Genomic DNA, 21232 nt, shown 5'->3' on the forward strand with positions numbered 1-21232 from the left:
TTCCCAAGAAGAGAGAGAGAGAGAGAGAGAAAGGGCCTGGAGGGGAGAGGGTGAGACAGAGGAGGAGGAAGAAAGGGGGTGCCATGCCCCGACGCTGACCTTGTCCGAGGCTTTCTCCACGTAGCAGGGCTCCTGTGGGGCGACCAGCAGCGGGACGAAGCCAGAGAGCAGGCGGTCCTCCTCCAGGCTGAGCAAGGCCAGGTCCTCATCCGAGTCCTTGTAGAGGGGCACCTCCGACTGGTTCACCGCTGTCAGGATGTTGCAGAAGTCGGCCAACGTGGCCCACACGTCCACGGAGACCCTGCGTGGGGTGGGAAGAGAACCCAGAAATGAAATGACCCCATACCTTTCTCCAAAACATCCCAGGGCAAGAGGAGGGCCTTGGGCCCTCCTTGACTTAACTGATGGGAAATATCCTTTGGGGGACCGTTTGGCTTCCATCTGAAGTTCACCAGTGCCTCCTGCTGAGCCATGTGGGTCTAAACCAGAGAGATCCAAGCAGGATCTCAGGAGCGCTTTTGGAGCTCAAAACCCACTCAGTCAATTTCTGCTCAAGGGCCGGGAAAGGTGTGGGGCTGGCACTGTGCCCCCTGCCCATACCTGCAACAGAGTGTTGAGTGACAGGGACTTCTAGCCCCCCTCCCACCCCCCATTTAGCAACACTAGTGAGTCCAGCTGGTTTGGACTTTGGCTGCCCTTTCTGGCATACACCACCCTCAGAATCACAGCAATAATGTGTATGTTTGTGTGTCTGGAGAGCACAAGTACACAACCCTAAGCAAATCCTCAAACCAAGTTATTAACCCTCAAGGCCAATGAACAGAGGAATGAATGCTTCTTTGCTTTTCATCTCCATCCCTTTCTTTATTTTGCTGAGGAATAAAAAGGCCTTAATTGTTGCCAGCATGGCCACTGGGTTGGCCTGCCTATCTATCTATCTATCTATCTATCTATCTATCTATCTATCTATCTATCATCTCTCTGCCCGCCCCCCCGCCCCCGCCCAGACATCCATCCATCCATCCCTTTTTGAAGCAAAGGACCTCAAAGACTCAGAGTTGTGAGAACAATGGAGACAGGGCTTTCTGGGTGGTGACTCCCAAGCAGTGGAACTGCTTGCCAAGGAAGGTTGCCCCATTGTCCCAGTCCTTCCTTCAACTTTTTAAATCCAGACTACAGTTGAAACAAACAATTCATTCATTACCACCCCCAATCTTGCTAGGAGGATGCTGGGGCATAAAGAAACGAAGCCAAGCGCCAGGGAGGCGAACCTCCTGCCCTCCAGCCTTACCCCGGCCCAAATGCAGGGCCCCTGCCACCCCACCCCATGGCTGTTGGTTTCGTTTCTGACCACAGCTTCACACTTGGAGCGCCTGCTCCTCCAGTGGGAAGGGAAGGGTGTGGGTGTGCCTCACCTCGGTGGCCCACAGAGCTGAGAGTGAGAACAGAGAGTGCCACTTTCACACTTTTGAGAGTCGCAAAGCCCTGGGAGCCTGCCGCCACCCCTGCCAGAGGCCATTCCTGAGGAAATCTCAGGAGCCCAAGGGGGAGAGAGAGACACTGCAGATGGGAGCAAGCAAGCCAGTTTTCTTCCCAGTATTCTGGGTGCGGGTAGGGAGGGAGACGGCGTTTCCGCACCCTTGCAGAACGAACAAGCAAGCAAAAAGACAACAGCAACACCCAGAATAAATTGCGCAAAAGTGTGATAAAAATGTGCAAACCTGCAGAAGTCTAGAGGTATTCTGCAATTTCTCTTTTCTTTCCCCCCCCCCCCCCCCCTGGAGTGTGCATAATCCAGTCTAAGGCCACTGAAATTACAGGGACACCAAAAAGTGTGCAGTGGCTCAGAGCAAAGACCTCTGTATGTACATCAGTCTTCTGTACATAGATGCCACCCAATGCCAACCTCTGTCGCAACTGGCACAGAGAGCCTCTGTCTGAGACTGGAGTTGGTTGGTAACCATCCTGACTAGTACGTCCTTGTCTCTGTACAACTGCCCCCACTTTGCTGCTGAACCCTAGTTCCTAGACTGGCAATGCAAGGAAAGAAAGGTCACCAGGCCCAAAGTCAGCAAGGCTGTTATATGAGGAAGTCAGGAGCTGGGCAAGTGATTGCCTGGCCGCCACTCAGTGCCATTCTGGGACAACAGCCACAGTGGCACCAGGCACATGAAGAAGGGAGGAAAGCACTGAAATGAAGGACTCAAAAGCCCTGGATGAAGCAACAGATGGTCAAGAACGGCACTGGGAGGGAAGAAGAAGGGGCAGACAGTGCTTGGAGGAGTCCTTTGGACTGCAGCTCCCAGAATCCCTGCAGGCTTTTTGGAAAGTACCCTCTAGTAGCCTTTGGAAAGAGCTCAGACTTTGCCAAGCTCTGGGAAAAAAAGCTGAATCCTCCCAACTCCTCATTTTAAAGAGGGAAAAGTGAAGGAGAGCCAGTTTTCTGCAGCCAGGCACTACGTCCAGAGGCATGTTTGGCGTGAGGAGGAAGAAGAGAAGAGGAACCGGAGGAGAAGAGAGAACCCTGGCAGTGGCATCCTTTCTCCGGGACACACTTCAAGGAAGAAGCACGAAGGGAAGGTTCCTGGCAAGCCGCCCCCAATACCACCAGCACCTCCTCCTCCTCCTCTCCCCCGTAACCGGCCGACCCCGGGCAATTTGCTCCAGGTGGACAATCGGCACTCATTTATTTGCTGGAGTCAGCGGATGGGATTGTTTTGAGGAGGGAGACTGGGGAGAGGAAAAAGAGAGAGAGAAGCAGCCATATGAAATAAAACATCTTGTTTTCAAGAGTGTCCTGGGAGCCAGGCGGAATGAGCTGCCATTAATCAAAGCCCGGCACATCATCAGCACGGCTGCACCCCAGAGCAGAGGAAGGGACCCCGGGGCCCTTTGGACCGCTTGCCCTCGGCTTGTAAGAGGCCTCTGCCACTTACCCCCCCCCCCAGCCCTGTCTCAATCCCTACCTGGACCTGGCTGTCAGAAACATTGATGGGGCGAGCTGGTGGTCCCTGTGATATAATGGGAACCGCCTGGCCTGTGTTACCAGCTTGAAAATAAACAGAGACCACCCCCCAAGGGTTAAAAAGAGAGTGAACTTTCAACAACTGCAACTCTACCCCTCCAGCTACTCATCCACACACCAGAGGAAGGAACAACAGTAGGCACAGACCCAATCCTCCTCGCCTGCCCCACGACCCTGAGCTGATCCTTGGGGCCAAGCAGCAGGGATAAGGGCTGGATGCGATAGAGTGGCTCTGGGCCACCACGGTCCCCAGGACAGACACACTCCCTGGCCAGGCCTTGGGAACCTCTCCCCATCCTGTTTTCCCCTGGCAGCTGCCCCACCGGCTGCCTGAGGACGGTCACATCGCACTCCAGGAAGGAGGGTGGGTGATGGTGGGCTGATGGAGGGAACAGGAGGGCAGAGAGGGCCAGGCCAGGAGCCCTCTTGGGGTAGAGGGACAGAGGAAAGAGCAGGGAGGGGAGTCTGGACAGGAACGGGGACCTTACTGGCTCCGACTGTGGAGGAAAGTAGTAGGGGACCTCACAGCCAAGTGCTTTGGAAGAGAACGCACAACACAACGACAAAAGCAGCTCAGTTCTCTCAGGTCCCCAATTGTGTCAGAATTGGGCCCAGACCCCAAGGAGTTAAGGGTCACTTTCCTCTCAAGCTGCAGGAGGAGAAGTCAGAAAGGTCAATGCAGTTGGATGAGACTCTTGAAGGGGCAGGGAGACAGGGGTGATGGACCGACCCTGTTAGAACACCTGTCCAGAACCTGGAGACAGCCATTTCCCCAAAGGACACCCCCTGCCCCTGCCATCACCAGTGAAGGCTATTAGAGGAGGGGCAGAGGGCACCGCAGGACTCCTGACCACCCCAACAGTGCCCAGTTAGCCCTGACTATGGCAGCCAGCATTTTATTTCAAAGCCTTCCAGGCAATGGATGGGGCTGAATTGGAGGGGTTAACCTGGGCATGGAAAGGGGGGCAGAGGCACTGCTGAGATTAACCACATCTGGAGGAACAGGGTGAGGGTGGGCCAGTAGGCCCAGTAGGTGTGCAGCCTGGAGGGACAGCTCTCAGGACCCACTCACCTTCTGAGCACAGCCAGCCTGGGGCCTACACACAGACACACACCTACGTCCACTGCAGCAACAGCAGCACCAGCAGAGGCTGCAGCAACGATTCATACCAAACACCATGACCCCCATGTTACAGGCCTGCAGGGGCCCACAGCAGTGGCCATTTCCTGTGTAATACCAGCCTGTTTAAGTGCTCTCTCACACACACATACACAAACACACACACACACCTCAGCTCTGCAGCTGCAGAACAAACCCGGAAAGTGTGTGGTGGAAGCAACCCAGCGCTGTGTTCCAGATGGTAAACCATTCAGGCCTCTTTCTCCTTCATTCTCTCCCTTGCTCTGGGCAGATCTGCCTTTCCGAACCCCCTCATCGCCCAGAAACCTCTTCTCCCAAAGGCTCTCCAAACGCAGAAACACACACAGACACAGCGCTTGCTCTTTCTTCTTGCAGAGGGGGGAGCTTTACAGGTAAATCATGTGAAGCTGACAGGGACAGGAAGAATATTCAAAAATAGTTGAAAAATGGCAGAAAAATATGTTGAGTATTGCACAAAACGCAATACTTTCTGCACAGAATATGGTATTTTTGTGTAGAAAATGTTTATTTTCTGCACAGGAAGTTTTCTATGCAAAGCAGCCACATGTGAAATTTGTCCAGGTTAACTCCCAAATTGCAGCTAGCCCTTGAAAACGGTGTGGTTTTCACAGACTTTCTTGCAATGGGAAGAAAATGACTAAAATTACTCATTGCGTCCGTGGAGAAGAAACTGAGGGTGCATCTACACTGTAGAAATAAAACAGTTTGCCACCACTTTAACTGCCGTGGCTCCATGGTGGATTTGCAGTTTTGTGAGGCACCAGCCCTCTTTGTCAGAGAAGGCGAAAAACCTTGTAAAACAACAAATCTCAGAACTCCATAGGATGGAGCTGCAGCACTTAAAAGTGGTATCAAATTGCATTATTTCTACAGTGTAGAGACACTGGTAGTGATGAATTGCCCCCTACCTGGAAGAGCCCCACAATATCTGGGGCTTCACATTGCCTCTGGAAGCAGAATGCCTCCTTGGTCTGATCTCTGTCTCCTCCCTTAAAAAAGGGTACCTGGGGGATCTCTCTTACTGCCTGAGGCCCCCAGGAGAGGGGCTACTGGACTGACGAGACTTTGCTGGGAATGAGGGGCCAATCCTGTTGCCACGAACACTGCGTCCCACCCTGAACATTTACCCAGTCTCTTCTGATTTTTGGAAACTAAGCTGGGCCGAGTCTGGTTAGCGCTCTGATGGGAGACCCCCATGAGGGAATGACACCAGGTGTCTCCAGGTTGGGCTTGGAAGCAATCCTGCCTGCAACAAATCCTGGCGAGGAAGAAAGGCTACTGACAACCAGAAATGACAATATGGGCCAGAGAGACCCCAAGGGCCTGACTCGGTAGTAGGGCAGCTCCCCAAATCCCTGTCTTGTTTCACTGCCCCAGCCAAGGCCCCATTGCAACTGAGGACCTTCCCACTGCCTGCTTCCCACAGGGCCCATGCTTCCCGACTGCCTTGCCCTGATCCTTTTACCTTCTGTTAGCCCACTCGCCTGGCCATGTCTCTGCCCCCAAAGGCCCGCTCTGGACTTTGGGGGAAGGACTGCAACTCAGTGGTAGACAGAAGATGCTTTGCAGGCAGATGCCCAGGTTCCATCTTCACTCTTTCAATGTTAATTATCTTTTTTAGTATCAGGTGAGAGGAGATGGGGAGGGAGGAAGAGCTTTCCTTTCCTCCCATCTATGCTGATAGTCTCCTGCCAGGCAGAGAAGAACCCCCCCCCCCCAAGCTGGCGGTCTAAGTGGAAATAAGTCTAACTGGCTGCAAAGCCAGATTACCTTCCAAGAGCCAAGCTTTTTGGGGGGATGTCCCAAAAAATGCAGGCAGGAAAATAGCTGGGAATGGTAGGTTTCAGGGTGCTGTTGGGGGCAGGACACTTGAGATTTAGGAGCCTACCCCTTTTCTCAGGGTGCCTAAACTCTATTTCTAAATATTCCACTAATATTTCAAAGTTACTGCAATGCTAGAAACTACTCTTGCAGAAACCCCATTGCTCGAAGCTACTGCAATGGAGAATGATAGGAAATTTCATGAGGGTGGGCAGAATGTTTAGGGGGAAGGCAATGACCCCTTGCACCCATCGCTACCCCTCCGGCCTGCCTCCGTGGCCACTTTCCGCACAAGAACTATCCACACCTCTGAAGAAATATGGATCTAGAAAGCAGAGCTTCCACCCCAGAAGATCCTGCCCCCTTTCCTAATGCTCTTCCATGGCCAGGTTATGGGATATGAGTTCTCCTTCCCTCTCCTCACCACCCCAGGGAAGAACAAAACAACACAACACAACACCCTTTGGCATGCGTTCCTGAGCCAAAAACGGGGGGAGTGTAACAGCCCCTCACACTTGGCTAACCTACCTGCCCTGTGAGCTCAGGCTTCCTTCCTAGGCCCTAGGAAATGGCTGCTCCCTGGCCCCCTAAGCGCCCCCCACACCTGGTGCTCAAGCAATGCCACATCCTTCCTCTCTTCTCCCCCCCCCCCCAGTTCAGCAAGAAAGCAGAGTGGAATGCAGCCCCCCCAGCCCCCGTTTCCACTCGGAGGACTCCAAAATCCAGGCGGGTGATAAATGCGTCCCAGGACCAATTAGGAAGATATATAGCATCAGAAGGCAGGCTGGGCTGCTGCTGCAAAAGGGGTCTGGGCAGCCTGGTGAGGCGCGGAGGGCTCTCCAGAGTCCCAGCGATGTTTCCCATTATGTAACCCTGGTCATGGGCAGGCCGCCAGACTCCAAATGAAAAAGAGACTCTGGCTTGGCACCGGTTCTATTTTCCTATCCTCATTCAGGGTCAGCGGAGTGTCATACAGCTGCAGAGAAAGCTCCGGGGATTAAACCTGGGAAGGGCTCCAAAGCCCGAGACCTGGGTTCAAGTACCAGCTGAAAGCAATAAACCAACTGCCACAGCTGGGCTGAGTTTAGCCAGGCCTCAGAGCCACGCTGGCTCCCTGGGAACCCATCGACCGACCGACCCACCACCCACCGCCGGGGGTGGAATGGGGGAAATGGGGGGACTTGGCAAAGCTGGGTCCAGAGGGCCTCTGGAGTGGGATGGCGGCGGGGGCAGAGGAAGAACAGGCAAGGAAGGGGGGGGCAGGAAGGAGCTTTTGCTCTCTGCAGAGCACTCTGGGATGCTGTTCTTGCTGTGCGTTGACAAGGAGGGTCTGCACGCATGCACCCTCTCTCTGCCAGCGCCAGCTCTGTGGCATTGTTGCCCCTAAATTATGGGGGAGTAGGGAGAGAAGAATATCTACTTTTTGGGGAGGGAAAGAATGACATTTCTAGGAGTGGCAGTTCAGGAGGGTGAAAAGGAACTTTTTCACACCCTTTTGGGATAAGGGTAGGAGAAGAGACCCAAACCCCACACTATCAGAGGGTCAGAAGCAGGAGGCGGTGGTGCATGATGCATGGATGAGACAGGCCTCTCTGCCTGTTGGGGGCTCTGGGAACGGGGGCCAGGGCTCAGTGTCCAGCCTTGTCGACATCGCCACAGGCCCTCCGGCCATTCTGCCCAAGAGTTTGTTTGTCCCACCTGTGGAGCACAAGGATGAAGATGCTTGTCAGAGCATCCTGGGGAGCCTGGAGGGCCTTCCAAGGGGGGGGGGGGCGGCATGGCACACATGAGCCTCTGCCACCACTACCGCCACAGGGTTTGAGGGGAGGCAGGGAGAAACATCACATAGTTCAAGGAAAGTAGCATGAAAGGGAGGAGGTCAGGGGGCAGGAGTGAGAAAGCAACGAGTGGCATATCGCAGAGGAAGGGGGCTCTGCCCCAGGCTGCCACAGATTGACTGTGCCTCAGTTCCCCACTCGTGAAATGGAACTGGCCTCACAGGGGTAGCTCCTGTCCTCCACAAAAAGGACAATGGAAGGAGAGACACCTTGGTGCACCCAGTTTGCATTGACAGAATGTGAACAAGGTTGAAAGCAGAGATGGGAAACTGTCGTTTCCTATTTTGTGTGGGCTACAACTCCCACCATCCCCTAGCTAACATGTTTGGACCACAACACTGCTGGGGGATTATGAGAACTGCAGTACAAAAAAGGAGAGAGAAGAGCATTTCTCAGCTCTGGTTAAAAGGAAGAGGGCGAGCAGACTTACACCCCTTGAGTAGGTTATGGGGGCCAAAACTGAGGGTTTACACAAGGGGTTGGATGGGAGGAAGGAGCCCTGGAGCAACGTCCACTGCTGGGAAGGGGGGTCTGGATCAGGAGGAAGCGGCTGCTCACATGGGTGCATCCCTCCCGGGTGGTAGTGGTTGTTGTTGTTGGGAGCGCCTGCCCAAAGATGGGCAACGGTCCCTGTGAGTGTATGCCTCCGCCATCCCAGCCGCTCAGCCAGGCCAGAGTAGGAGCTGGCAAACAGAAAACAGACCCGTCCCTCTCCCCAAAATGGGGCCCGGTACTTCCTGTGTGAGATTTCCATTTCCTCAGCCAAAATGAAGTGTGTGTGTGTGTGTGTGTGTGTGTGGAGAATCAGCCACAAAAAATGGCAGCATGAAACCAGGCTGGGGTGGGGGGATATGGAGAGGATGAGAGATGGGTCAAATATCCTGCTTGTTCCAGGTGAAGGAGGGGACACCCCGTTTGGGTTTTGTTCTTTTCAAGCAGAATCCTCCTTGCCAGATTACTTGTGAGGTTTCCCTCTCCTCGCACTTTGCCCCTGTTACACTAACAGAAATCGGGGCAGGAAGAAGACTTTGGGTCTAGAGGGAGGGAAGGAAGATGGGACGGCTGGCTGGAGGGGCCCCGTGGGATGAGACCTCTTGGCCCAGTAACAATGGGGCAACAATGGGTTTCTCTATGAAAAGAAACATAAACAGGACTTAACCCATGTGAGATAACACTTGGCTATGGGTCCCAGGATGCCACAGTCTCCGGGGCGTCAAAGAGTTGAGGGAAAGAGGAATAGAGGGGGCAAAACCGGGCCCGGAGCCCCTGCCTGGGGGAATCCAAGCCCTCTCTTGCCAGGAGCACCAAGGCAGAGTGACCAAGTGTCCCCGGAACTGCAAAAGAGGTTCAGTGCAAAACGTAGGAGATTCAAGAAAAATGTGGGCCATGACCAAATAAAAGCTAAAAACACTCATACAAATGTAAATACATGCTTCTTAGTCATGCTCAAATGTGGGACATTTTGGAATTTCTCCTAGACAGAAGGTTGAAATGTAGGCTACATCTTGGAAAAGGGGGATGTCTGGTTACTCTGCACCAAGGGTGCTCCGAATCATTCTGAGTCTGAGCCGAGAACAACAGAGAGAGTATCTGAGAGCTGGAGGAAAGGGGGCACTGAATTAGGAGAAGCCAGGTTCAGGCCCTGGCTCAGCCATGAAGCCCCACAGGTGGCCTTGGGCCAGTCACTATTTCTCATCCTAAGCTGCTCTGCAAGGCTGTTGTAAGTGTAACATGGGGAGACGGGTTAGGTACTCTTGCTTTGAGCTGCCAAAAACTGAGCCCCATTCAGCTAGTGATGTAAATCCTCAAATGTTACAACGTCCAACAGTTACAGTCCGTCTCTCACCACTGAAGGAGAAAATGAATAGTCCTCAATAGTATTTTCCCTGTATGTGAACCTCCTAAAATGTTGCAGAGGACTTGTTCTGTGGGGATAACCAGTTTTGTGCACAAAACAGTGCAGTTTGGTCAAAAAGCCCAACAGTGTTTCTCTGAAGAGTCGTTTTCTCTGCAATTTAAATCTATTGGTTTGTGTCCTAGTCTCCGGAGCAGCAGAAAATAAGTATTGTTTGCATGAGGACAAATTTATTATCCTGTTAAGTTTGTCATCAGAGAACCATAGAGCTGCAAGGGACCCCAAGGTCTACCCAGTCCAACCCCCCACCATGCAGGAGTCTCCTCAGAGACGCTCTTCCAGCCTCTGCTTAGAAACCTCCAAAGGAGGAGACTCTCCTCCACCCTCCAAGGCAATCTATCCCAGTCTTAAAAACATCTCTTACATTAACCTTCTTCCTAACGTTTAGGTAGAATCTCTCCTCCTGTGCTCCAGAAAGCTAAGTTTTTCTCACTAACCTCTGACACAAACCGATACACGTTTCATTTTGAAAAGACTGGGGGATGAAAGAAGGGTGGGAGTAGAAAGAGAGGACTGACGTACGATCGAGGAAGCTCCAGAGCGCTGGGCGGTGGGTTCCAGGTGTCCGAGTATCCAAGCATCCAGTCCGACCAGACCTTGATGCTGGGCAGAAACTCCTTCAGGTCCGGTGGCAAGGAGGAGACTTTGATGTCGTCGTCCTCAGGGCCCTCCGGGGATGGACTTGCTACCAAGAAAGATGAGAGGAAGAAAGTGGGGTGGGTGGGAGCGAGGGGCAAGCAAGGATCCCCCCTGGCTCCCTCTTCCACATCATGGACCTTCAGTCCTGCTCCTCTGGTTTAGGGAGAAAATGATTTGGGAAAGAACAAAAGCTGCTAGGCCCAAACTGGGTGTGGCAGCAGACTGAGGGCAGATTTCTAAATTGGACCAGAATCTAGGAAAATGGTTTTTGAATTCCCTGAAAAGGGTCCAGAGAAGCTTACAAGGTAAACAGGACCTCCCGCCACCCCTTTCCCCTGCTTACCTGGAGAGACCTCCCGCAGAAGGTCCGAGCAACGCTTGACCAGCAGAGCGAACATGGAGAGTCCCAGCGCTGTGGCCTGTTCTTGGATCACTGAGCGGCAGTCTTCTGAGAGACACTCTGTGGGAGAGGGAGGCAAGCAAGGAAATGGTTACCCCACTGCCAGGCCAGAAGGGACTCTAGGATACAATCCATCCCAAAGCAACCTCTCTGTTCTGGCAGACCACGGTCGGAAGGGGAATGTTGCCCCCACAAAGCAAATACCCCCCCAACTACCTTCATCCATCCATCCATCCATCCATCCATCCATCCATCCATCCATATCCTGACTTTCTCCCAAAATGAGGACTCAAGATAACTCACAAAAAGGCAGCAAAAGTACAAGAAAAACATAGACTTAAAAAAATTCAGTCAAAACAGGCGGAGTCCGTCAACATGGAAGAAGACTATAGTGGCTTTGTCAATTAAGGAAACATCAGTTGGTGGACCAAGGAAGGACGATGCAAACCCCCAAAATGGACACCAGTTGCCTTGGGCCATCCCAAGGGGTTGGGAGGAAGGGGTGGCAATGGCTCATATAATAATAATAATAATAATAATAATAATAATAATAATAATAATTTGTATCCCGCCTCTCCCTATATTGGATTGAGGAGGGTAACAACAAACAAACAAACAATAAATATGACCCCAAGGATTCTTCATCCCTCTTTATCCCCCATGGCAGCCCACACAGCCCTGTGTGAGTGAAGCAGAGAAACCTTTATCACATTTGGCCTGAGGTGAAGATCTACTGGGCTTGTCCACAGGAGGGCTGGTCAGGGCCCAGTGGACCACCGTTGAAAGGCTGCTGTGGGTCTGGAGGTCTCCTTGGACATCACCAGGGTGCAGAAGGCCTTTGGCAGTCTGTGTGTTTGGGACTACTACAACTCCCACAATCTCTTCCCACTGATCATGCTGGCAGGAGCAGATGGGAGCGGTAGGCACCATGATGTAGAGCGCTGGGCCAATTTTGGGGCCCATTTTCAACAGATTTTTCACCCCAAGAGAAGTCATTACCTTCCAAGATTTGCTTCTCCCTTTCACCAAAAATAGCTGAAAATGAGCCACAAGAGCAGATGGAGGTGATGTAACAAGCCAAAACACACCAGAATGCACCAGTGTGGCCTACTGGGAGTGTGTATGTGTTTGCATGAAGATATGCCCCTGCAGCTGCCCCGCCAACCTAGAGGACTTCTATCTCTCTTCCTGGCTTCCAAACCTGCCTTTGCAGCAACATGGGCAAGAAACTTATTCCTCCTTCACCTCTTCATCCCATTCTCTAACACAGAGACACACACACTTGCTAAATTTCTAAGGAAAACACAGTGCTGAGCTCAAATTCTACCCGGCCCAGCCGTTTGGCACATGAGCGGCACAACTGCGGGACACACACAAAGCCCTGCAGGGTGGCAACGCAACAGCGCTGGCGCTCATTTTGGTACTGTTTTCCGGCATGCAGAGAAAGCTCCTCTCGTTTTGCTAAGTGATTCTCAGTCTGGCGTTTAAATTTCCCACGCCTACGGATCGGAAGGGGGGTAAGCCAAGCCCAGAGGGCTCCCCTTGTAGAGATGAGGTTTTCGAGCAAGAGTGCAGAGGTAGGTTTGTGGAGCAGGTCCTCCTTGCTCGCGGGGCTTGAGGACGCTTGCACAGACCACCCGAGTGCTGCTAAGGGCACCTGACCCCACACAACCCTTGGGCAAAAAGCCAGGCATGAGTGGCACTGTGGCCATGCAGATGCGCTTCGACCGGAAGGTCCCCTTCCAGAACTTCTGCCAGGTTCTGGGGAACCTGACAAAAGCCCATCATGCCAGGTATAGGATGTTTAGGAGTCCCTGCCCTCCTCACGCCTGGCGCTGCCCCTTGTCTCGAGTCCCTGGCACTGTTCCGGCTTCCATCTGTCTACCTGGGCTCCCATCCTAGCCAAGAGGTGATCCTGGTTTCCCAGAGAACATAATATTCATGGAAAACATAAACCAACTGTCGTCAAAAGTTGTCGGGTCTCAGGAAATGGAGCGGCCGGGAGAAGGCTGCCATGTGGCCGGATGTTATGCGTTTCTAATTAGCGCTATACATCTTTCAGCGGCAGCCCAGTGTCCTTCTGCTGGGAAAGGGAGAGCGCTGCCCTTGTTATTGTAACTGTCAAGGAGTGCTTAAGCAGATAATCTCCAGGAAAAGTGATAAACACACACACACACACACACACACACAGCCCTGCCTGCCAGGGTGTGCTGGACACCAGGGCCAGACCTTCCTGGAGGGCAGCCCAGCCAGGCCAGGCCAGGCTGACCGCAGGAAGTGAGAGAGGACAAGGCAAAGGGCATGGAAGGGGCACCCTATCCAACGCTGGAGGAAGAAAGGCCAGGGAAAGCAGGGAGAAAGCACATGCAGTGATGCCAACACCAGCACCAGCTTCTCCCTCTCCCCACGTGGCCCCCGGGGCCCTGAAAGCTTGGCTGAAGGAGCTGGGAAGAAACTCTGTCTTGCAGAGGCTGCTGTGCTGGACAGGAATAGCATGGCTGACCTCCAGTCCATACTCCAGGGTCCAGAGTTGCCAGGTGGGTAGGGGGCCAAGCCATGGATCCCAAATCCAGAGATGTTCTGCACTGTCGAGGCGACATTTGAAGGAGGGGCAGGAATTACCACAAGCCCTGATCAGGCAAAGAAGCCAAGTGTGGCTCAACTTGATCATCTCTTTAAAAACTTTCAGTGAAGCGAGGAGCCTACCCCCTTTTTGCACCGCAGAGAGGCTTTTAGCATCAGGAGGATAAAACTTGAAAACTGGGAAAGAGCATGGGGAAAAGACTTTGACTTTACAGTATGCATAGATATAAAGGAAAATTACATAAAGATGCTTCATAGGTGGTATCTCCCCACGGCCAGATTGGCTAAAATGTATAAAACTACTGAAGGAAATTGCTGGAGATGTAGAAAACATCATGGGTCCTTTTTCCATATGTAGTGGACATGCCCTAATATTCAAATATTTTGGAAAGAGGTACACAGGATTATACTGAGAATATATAATTTAAATGTTAAATTGGTACCAGAAACTTATTTGTTAAATATTATAGAGGACAAAGAGATAAGACGGTTTTCGAAACCAGTTCTATATCTTATTACTTCGGCGAGAATTATAATTGCTAAAAACTGGAAGAACTAGGATAATATTGACGTGGATGAATGGTTGATTAAGGCGGTGGAAGTGATAGATATGAACATGATCACAATGCATCTCCGAGATGAAGAAATGTATGATAATAATGTGGAAAGAATATGGAAACCATTGATAAGATTTTGTGAAAAGAGATGGGCAGATGTTAAATAATAAGTGATGGGAATGCTATGAGAAATTGAATGTATAGTAGTTATAGAAGAAACAAAGGATATCTGAGGTAATTAATGAAAGTTAATTTTTAATTTAAGTAAAATAGATAACAAGATATGGAGAAGACACCTCTTGAGATATGTATGAGGGAAGATAGGATAATTTCCCTGAAATGAAGATATTAAATGATAAGAAGGCTTCACATGGAAGAGATAGGTCACAGTCTTGTTCAATGTAACGTTAACATGTACTGAGAATTCTGGAGAGATAAGGAAGTTAATAATAATCACGAACCGAGGAATAGAATATAAGAAATACTGAAGAACAGAACATAATGAAGAAAGTTGAATGAAGAAGGAATTTGTATCGGAAGTCCTTTTTATGGGGGGGAGGGGGTTAACAGGATTCAGTAATCTTATGTAAGATTATTCTTTTTTTGTTGTATATATATTGTAAAGAGTATTTTAATAATAATAATAATAATAAAAAGAAAAAAAGAAAAGAAAGGGACTTCCACCTGTGTGCATGTGTCTATGTTCCCTCTGGGCTTTTGTCAACTTATGGGTTGAGGGTTTTCTTAGGCAAGGAAGCCTCTGAAGAGGTGGTTTTGCCAGTTACTTCCTCTGAAATACTGCCAACAGCAGCTGGTATCTGTTGGTGGTCTCCATCTAAGTATTCATCAAGGCTGACCATGCTTAGCTTCCAAGACAGGATCTGATGGCGCCTTTTGGGTGTTTAGGTCCATGATTTCCACCTAGGCCTTGCTAGAAATGAAAGGAGGGGAGGAGGGCTGACAACAGCTGTATATTGGAAGGCAGAGGGAGAATGGGGGGGCATCTCTGCAGACATGGAGGAGGAGGCCATACAGACAGATGAAGAGATCCCAGCCACCCAGCAGCCTCCTGATACCTCACTGACTGCCTCAGCAGCAGCTGAGGAAGGATGGATGGGAGACGGCGGCCCGCTCCCCCCCTCGGCTGGCTGGCTGGCAGGGCCGAAAGTGACCACAGCTAGCCGGCTGCCTCCTTCCTTCCCTCCCCAGCTGACCCCACCTGGAGGCAAAGAGCTGGTCCTGCTGCTTCTTCCCTTATCATAGTGGCTGCTGTTCAGACACTCGCAGGAGTTCTTGCCTGGTGAGTCACTCCCAGCCAGACATGCCTGGCACCGCAGGTCCCCCTCTAAGCCTTGCCCCACTGCTGGCCTTTTTGCAGGAAGTGGGCAAGAGAAGAGGAGAAAAGCAGCAGCGGGTGGGGGGTGAAGGGTGGGGAGCAGCAGCTGCTTCATCCTGCTTCCTTCTAAGACCCAGGCTAAAGGCTCACCAGACTAGGAAGAAGAGGAGGAGAGACCAGTATCTCCGTCAAGAATGAGAGATGATGGGCCATTCCAAGCAGCGCTGCCCCAAAATCGCAGGCTGCAGACAAGGCCCAAACAGCCAAAGTTCAGCCAGCTCTCTGGGTCAAGGGAATGGACCTGAAGGAAGGGGCAAGATGGAGCCTTTTCATCCAGTTGCCAGAGGAGACAATGGAGGAAGAGATGGGGGGTTGGAGGCAGAGAGCGGGAAGATGAGGATCCATCCTTAGCCCCTCTTCACAGTGAAGAGGGCCTCCTTCCCTTTCTTAAGCTCGTCTTTTGATATTTGAAGGGAGGTTGGGTGGGGGTCTCCCAGGAGTTCCTTACTTTGGTATTCCTGCACGGCAGGAGGCTGAACTAGACGGTTCCTGTGGTCTCTTCCAACCCCTAGTCACAAAACTCAGAAAGGTACTTCACCAAAAGCAGTAGGGCTGGTGGTCAAATCCTGCAAGCGTACCCCCTTCCAAGCTATTGCGATCAGAAGGTACCTCTCAGGAAGATTTCCACCCAAAGCCCAGAGAAGGGCCTCTTGTCGTAGGGAACATGCAAACCCCAGTCCCTGCAGATGTCAACTTTTAAAGAGAAACTAGGAGAGCCTTCTTTTGAAATGACATATTGAAGGACAGCCTTCAATCGGCTTAAAGCTTTGCAATGTGCAGCTGCATCCTATGGGATCGAGTGCTTTCAAAGAAGAGCTCAAAGGCACTTCTTTCGCAATTCCCTGTGGCATCACAGACTGCATTGTATGCCTTATCCTTCATTTTGACAACCCACACCACTCCAGGGATTTTCTATCCTCTAACTTGTCCAGGGTGTCTTCTGTCTGATAAAAACTGAGACCCCCAAGTTAAGCGACTGCAGGTAGGTTCTTGCAGGAGACACATCTTTCCTGCCCCTTGCCCATTATTTTGACTCTCACACTCTTAAGACTGGGCCACTGCAGAGTGCCACAGGTTTTCGATCAGCAGGTCTAAGTAAAATACACCCAAAGAGGGCTCAATTGTTGTTTAGAGAATGAAATTTGCAAAGCAATGCCAACAAGCTACCAGCTGTCCTGGTGAGAGGGCATTGCCCGAGGAAAGCAAGACGGGGGACAGGGCAAAATACACCTCTCCTGGAGTCAGTTATTCTGCACACCCCTGACTGGAACATCATTTTCTACAGCCCCAAAGATGCCCAGCAGCACATATATGGCCAGAGTGATGTCCACGGACGCAGGGGGCATAGCTATGGCTGTCCAGGCCTTCCCAGCCCCTGTTTTTGCAAAGTGGGGAGGACAGAAGAAGAGAGGATGGCAAGGCAAGGCCTGCTCTAGAAAGCAGAAGAAGGGCAAGACTGGAGTGGGACTCCCCATGGAAGCCATTAGATACTCAACACTTCATTTGTTCCTCCCCCCCCCTAAAAAACCTCCACTGAGGGGGGGGGTTGGAGGAGAAGAGGCTCTCCTCTGACGTAACCAGGAAGCAGCTGCAAAATTAAGGAATCCCTCCTGACATCATAAAAAGGGTCGATGGTTTACAGGGGAAAGTATAAAAATTAATGACCTATTCCCAGCCGATGCCGCAGGGCCTGCCCGGGACTTGCACAGGAAGCTGTGCTGCGCAAGGGCTCCATGGACCGGTTCGGGGCCCAGAGCACCACTCCGGACGCTCGCTCAGTCTGACGTCCCGTTCATTTTCAGCCAGAGGGGTAAGGATGCAGCGGAGGGGCTGCATCCATGCAAGACCGGCTTCCCCTCCGTTGGGATAGCTGGCTCTGCGATGCGACACAACACACACACACACACACACACACAATGCACACACACCAGCCAAGGCTCAAAACGGAAATGGGCGCTGCAGCTAAAATTAACCTTGCCTTTTCCCGGAAGTATCGGTGGAAAAAGGCTCCCATTTTTAGAACATGTTATTCTCAGAAATTTCCTGAAAAGGGCCCTGAAGCCCAAACATGCTGAGAAGCCATTTCCATGCGCCGCCGGGTGACAGCGGGCAGAGGGAAGCCGAGGGACAATGGTGCCAAGGAAGCCAAACAGGGAGGACCAGGTGGCTTCATGGCCCCCCTTCGCAGTGGCTCTCCTGGTCGGCCCCCAAAGCCTTCCAATACTTTATGTATTTTTAAAATGCCAGGTTGCTTTTCAGCAACAGCCCTCGCCACACGGGCATTTTGCAATATTCTGATGCTATGGAGATGATGCAGGAGCATTTAGAGAGAAAGCAGCAGGTACAATATCACAAATGGTGGTGTGGGCATCACTTACTAATTGCTGGGTTCTTTATTGTACCAAAAATGGAAGTGATGCCAAAAACAGGATGACCAAGAAAAGAGAGAAGAAGAAAAGGTATGGCAAGGAAGTAGCAGAGGAAAAGGAGATTCCAAAGTCTGGGGGATTGGCCGGGGTGATGGGAGTCGTAGTCCAACACACTGGGAGGGCAGCAAGGTGGGAAAGGTGCCCTAGTGGAGATGGAATGTGAGCCTCATCACCTTGATGATGGATGCTCCAAGGATGCAAAGGAAATGGATGTGAGCAGGAGTTGGAGGAAAAGAGATGCCCTCCAATCCAGAGGCTCACAGAACCAACTAAGCTGCTAGTTTAACTGGTGCAGTAGAGTCTAAGAGAAAGCAACCCTCCTCACAAGCCAAGGCAAAGTCAAGAGGGAAAGGGCATATTACATCCAGCTTAGTCTAAAATAGGGTCCTTCCTGACAGGTTAGACTGCAGCCCCCATCATTCCCAAGCAGTGCAGCCTGGATTAGCCACAGATACCCTCTAACATCACAAGACACCTTCTGAGGTCATCAAACCCCAGGGGATACCAAAAGTCCATTGCAGTAATAATAATAATAATAATAATAATAATAATAATAACCCATTGTATATACTGTATAATGGACTTGAGCATCTATGGATTTTGATATTCCTGGGGGATCCTGGAACCAAGCCCCAGTCAAGGATACTAAGGGCCCACTGCAAATAATAATAATAATAATAATAATAAGCCATTGTGTGTGATGGGACTTCGGATCCTGGAACCAAAACACAGTGGCTACCAAGCACGCACAGTAGTAGTAGTAGTAATAATGATAATAATAATAATCCATTGTATATAATGGAACTTCAACATCCGCAGATTTTATTATCTTGAGGGTTCCTGGAACCAAACCCCAGTAGATACCAAGGGCCCACTGTAGTAGTAGTAGTAGTAGTAGTAGTAACAGGAGTAGTAGTAACAACAACAAAAAACACCCCATTGTTGTAATAGGACTTGAGCATCCATGGATTTTGGTACCCATGGGGGATCCTGGAACCAAACCCCAGCGGATACCAAGGGCCCACTATATTTTCGATGTACGGTTGGTGCCGGAAGTCTCTGCAGAATCAGTTGTCTGCAGCATCTTTTGAAGAACAGCCTCCAATCCTGGACTGGCTGGCCCTCAGTAGCCTTGGCCAGGAGGCCAAAGGCCCAAGCGCCCCCCTACGGCCCACCTCCCCTTCGGGAGAGGACTGTCCAGCAGCAACAGAGCGAGGCAAGGGCTGTCCATTCCCTGGAAGACCAGCCAGGCTTTCTCTCCCTGCTGCCGCGGCGGCTTTTCCTGGCAAGCTGGGGAGGCAATTCCAAGCCCAGGCTTGGGTTTCAACTTTGACCGGCTGCTCCGAGCCTCGCGCTCCAGTCCACGGCCGAATAAAATATTTTTTCATAAATTTAACGCCAGCATGTCTGTGTTTGGAAACTCTGAAAGCCCATGTTGTATGGTTTACTGCACTGGAAAAGGTGCCAGCAGAGTTTCAAAGGAAGGGAAGTGTATAACTGTTTCCTTTCAAAATGCTTTTTTTTCCAATGGGATCCATTGAGGGATTTGGGGGGGGGGTAGGGAAAGGAGAAGAAGACGAAGCAGCAGCAGAAGAAGGCTGGAACTAACTAAAACATTATTAAAAACTGTTATGGAGAGAAAGAGAGAGACAGAGAGATGGAAAAAGATAGACCGGGGGTGTGTGTGTGTGTGTGTATGTGGAAAGGAGAGAAGACACCCAGGGAAGAAGCCAAGGAGGAAAAGAGGAGAAAGGAGGGATGTCGTGAGGAAGGGGGAGAGCGTCAGCGGGCATTTGGGCTGGCAGACGCCATGCGTGGCTTCAACTCCAAGTAGACTCATGGGCTGGCGCCCCAATGTTGCTGGACCTTGTGGCTCATGGGGCCAGTGTGTAGCCACTATGGATGCAATGACCCTTCAGTCCTTGTAGGTGAGGATCAATAGAATCTTAGATTTGGGATCCCTAAGGGTACCCTAGTCCAGCCCCACTGCCATGCAAGAAGACACAACCTTCTGAAAGAAAGAAAGCGTGAGCTTTCATTGACTTCAGTCTACTTCTTCAGATGCATTCTTCACCAAATTCTGCCAAATTCTTTCTTCCAGTTAGTCTCAAAGGTGCTACAAGATCTTCCTAAGGTTGAGTCAGAGCTTCCTCGCCACTTCCAGATATTTCAAGATATCTGTATCATAACATCTCCTGCTCTATGCCTTCCCAAACTAAACGTACCGAAAAACCTCCACTGCAGCTTCCCAGACCTGGAAGGGATCCCCAAAGGCTAAGTAGTCCAACCCGCTTCTGCCACACAGGAAGACACAACTAAAGCGTTCCACAAAAGACACCCAGTCAACCTCTGTTCAAACGTTGCCAAAGAAGGAGGGTCTGAGGCAGTCCACGTTCCACTCCAGACCAGTTTTAACATTAAGAAGAGCTTCCTAATGTTGAGTCAGAACTTCCTTGTACCTTCAGATATTTCAAAAGGTTTGTATCATAATGTCCACAAAACCTTAGACCTGGAATGGACCCCCAAGGGCTACCTAGTCCAACTTCCTTCTGCCATGCAGGAAGACACAACTACAGCACTCCTCAAATATGGCCACTCCATCTCTGTTCAAAGACCTGCCACCCTCTGAGGGAGTCCATGCTCCACTCACAGAACAGCTCTTAACATCAAGGAGATCTTCCTAATGCTGAGCGAGAACCTCCTTGTAACTTTCAGGTGTTTCATCTTTCAAAAGTGCTGGAGTTGTCCTGAGGACCCCAGAATTCAAACTGCAAAGCCAAGTTTCCAATCCTCATGAAGATATGGCAGAACTCAGGAGCACATGCCTAAGGAGCGGATGGAGACTTTCGCCTTGGAACGCGGCCTTTCCATTCCAACAGGGACACGTCCTTCCTCTGGACCGGTCCATCCCTGTCTCAGCCTTGGCCTCCATGGCATCAGTCCCGGAGCCCAATGGCAACCCAAGTGGGGATCTGCGGTGGTCCTCCTCCAGCCCTCTGGTTCTGGGGGGGATGCCTTTTGGTTGCGGGCTGCAGAGCACATGTGGAGGACGAGGGGGGAAAATAAACAGACAGACAAAAGAATGAGGAGGCCCTGCCAATTCCAATCGAGCGGCCTTTCGTTTAAACGCTTATCAAGCTGAGAAAGAGCAGAGTTCTTGGAAAACGGCGCTTCCTTTCTTCCCATGCCAGCCTCAGACACCCTCAAGGACGGGTACAGGCCAGGCACAGCGGTGGGCAGCCTGCCTTGGCAAACTCAGCAGAGGGTAAAGAAATACAGAGGAATGTATTATAAGTTAAATGTAAAGATATACATATATTCATAAGGACAGAGAGAAATGCAAAATGGGAAGGACATGCACCACAGGGAGGCTTTACTGCCAAATTGCCCACTGCCATGTGGTGCTCATAAAGATTCCTTTCCTTCCTTTAATTTTGTCTTCTGCCAAAAGGACTCAACAGCATCCC

General features: G+C 51.1%; 1 protein-coding gene across 1 annotated transcript in view; it reads right to left on the reverse strand.

Moving 5' to 3' along the window:
• The window catches only part of LOC149301344 (telomerase-binding protein EST1A-like), a 66939-nt gene that overhangs the window by 24323 nt on the left and 21384 nt on the right, over positions 1 to 21232 (reverse strand). The window contains exons 11-13 of the mRNA XM_089483893.1: positions 10744 to 10860; positions 10284 to 10446; positions 100 to 301 (exon numbers count right to left, since the gene is read on the reverse strand). Coding sequence (XP_089340019.1) covers positions 100 to 301; positions 10284 to 10446; positions 10744 to 10860 — 482 coding nt within the window. The remainder of the gene's footprint in view (positions 1 to 99; positions 302 to 10283; positions 10447 to 10743; positions 10861 to 21232) is intronic.

Source organism: Sceloporus occidentalis, unplaced genomic scaffold (assembly GCF_023333645.1).
Source record: "Sceloporus occidentalis isolate IW3139 unplaced genomic scaffold, rSceOcc1.0.p SCAF_21, whole genome shotgun sequence".
Taxonomy (NCBI): Eukaryota; Metazoa; Chordata; class Lepidosauria; order Squamata; family Phrynosomatidae; genus Sceloporus; species Sceloporus occidentalis.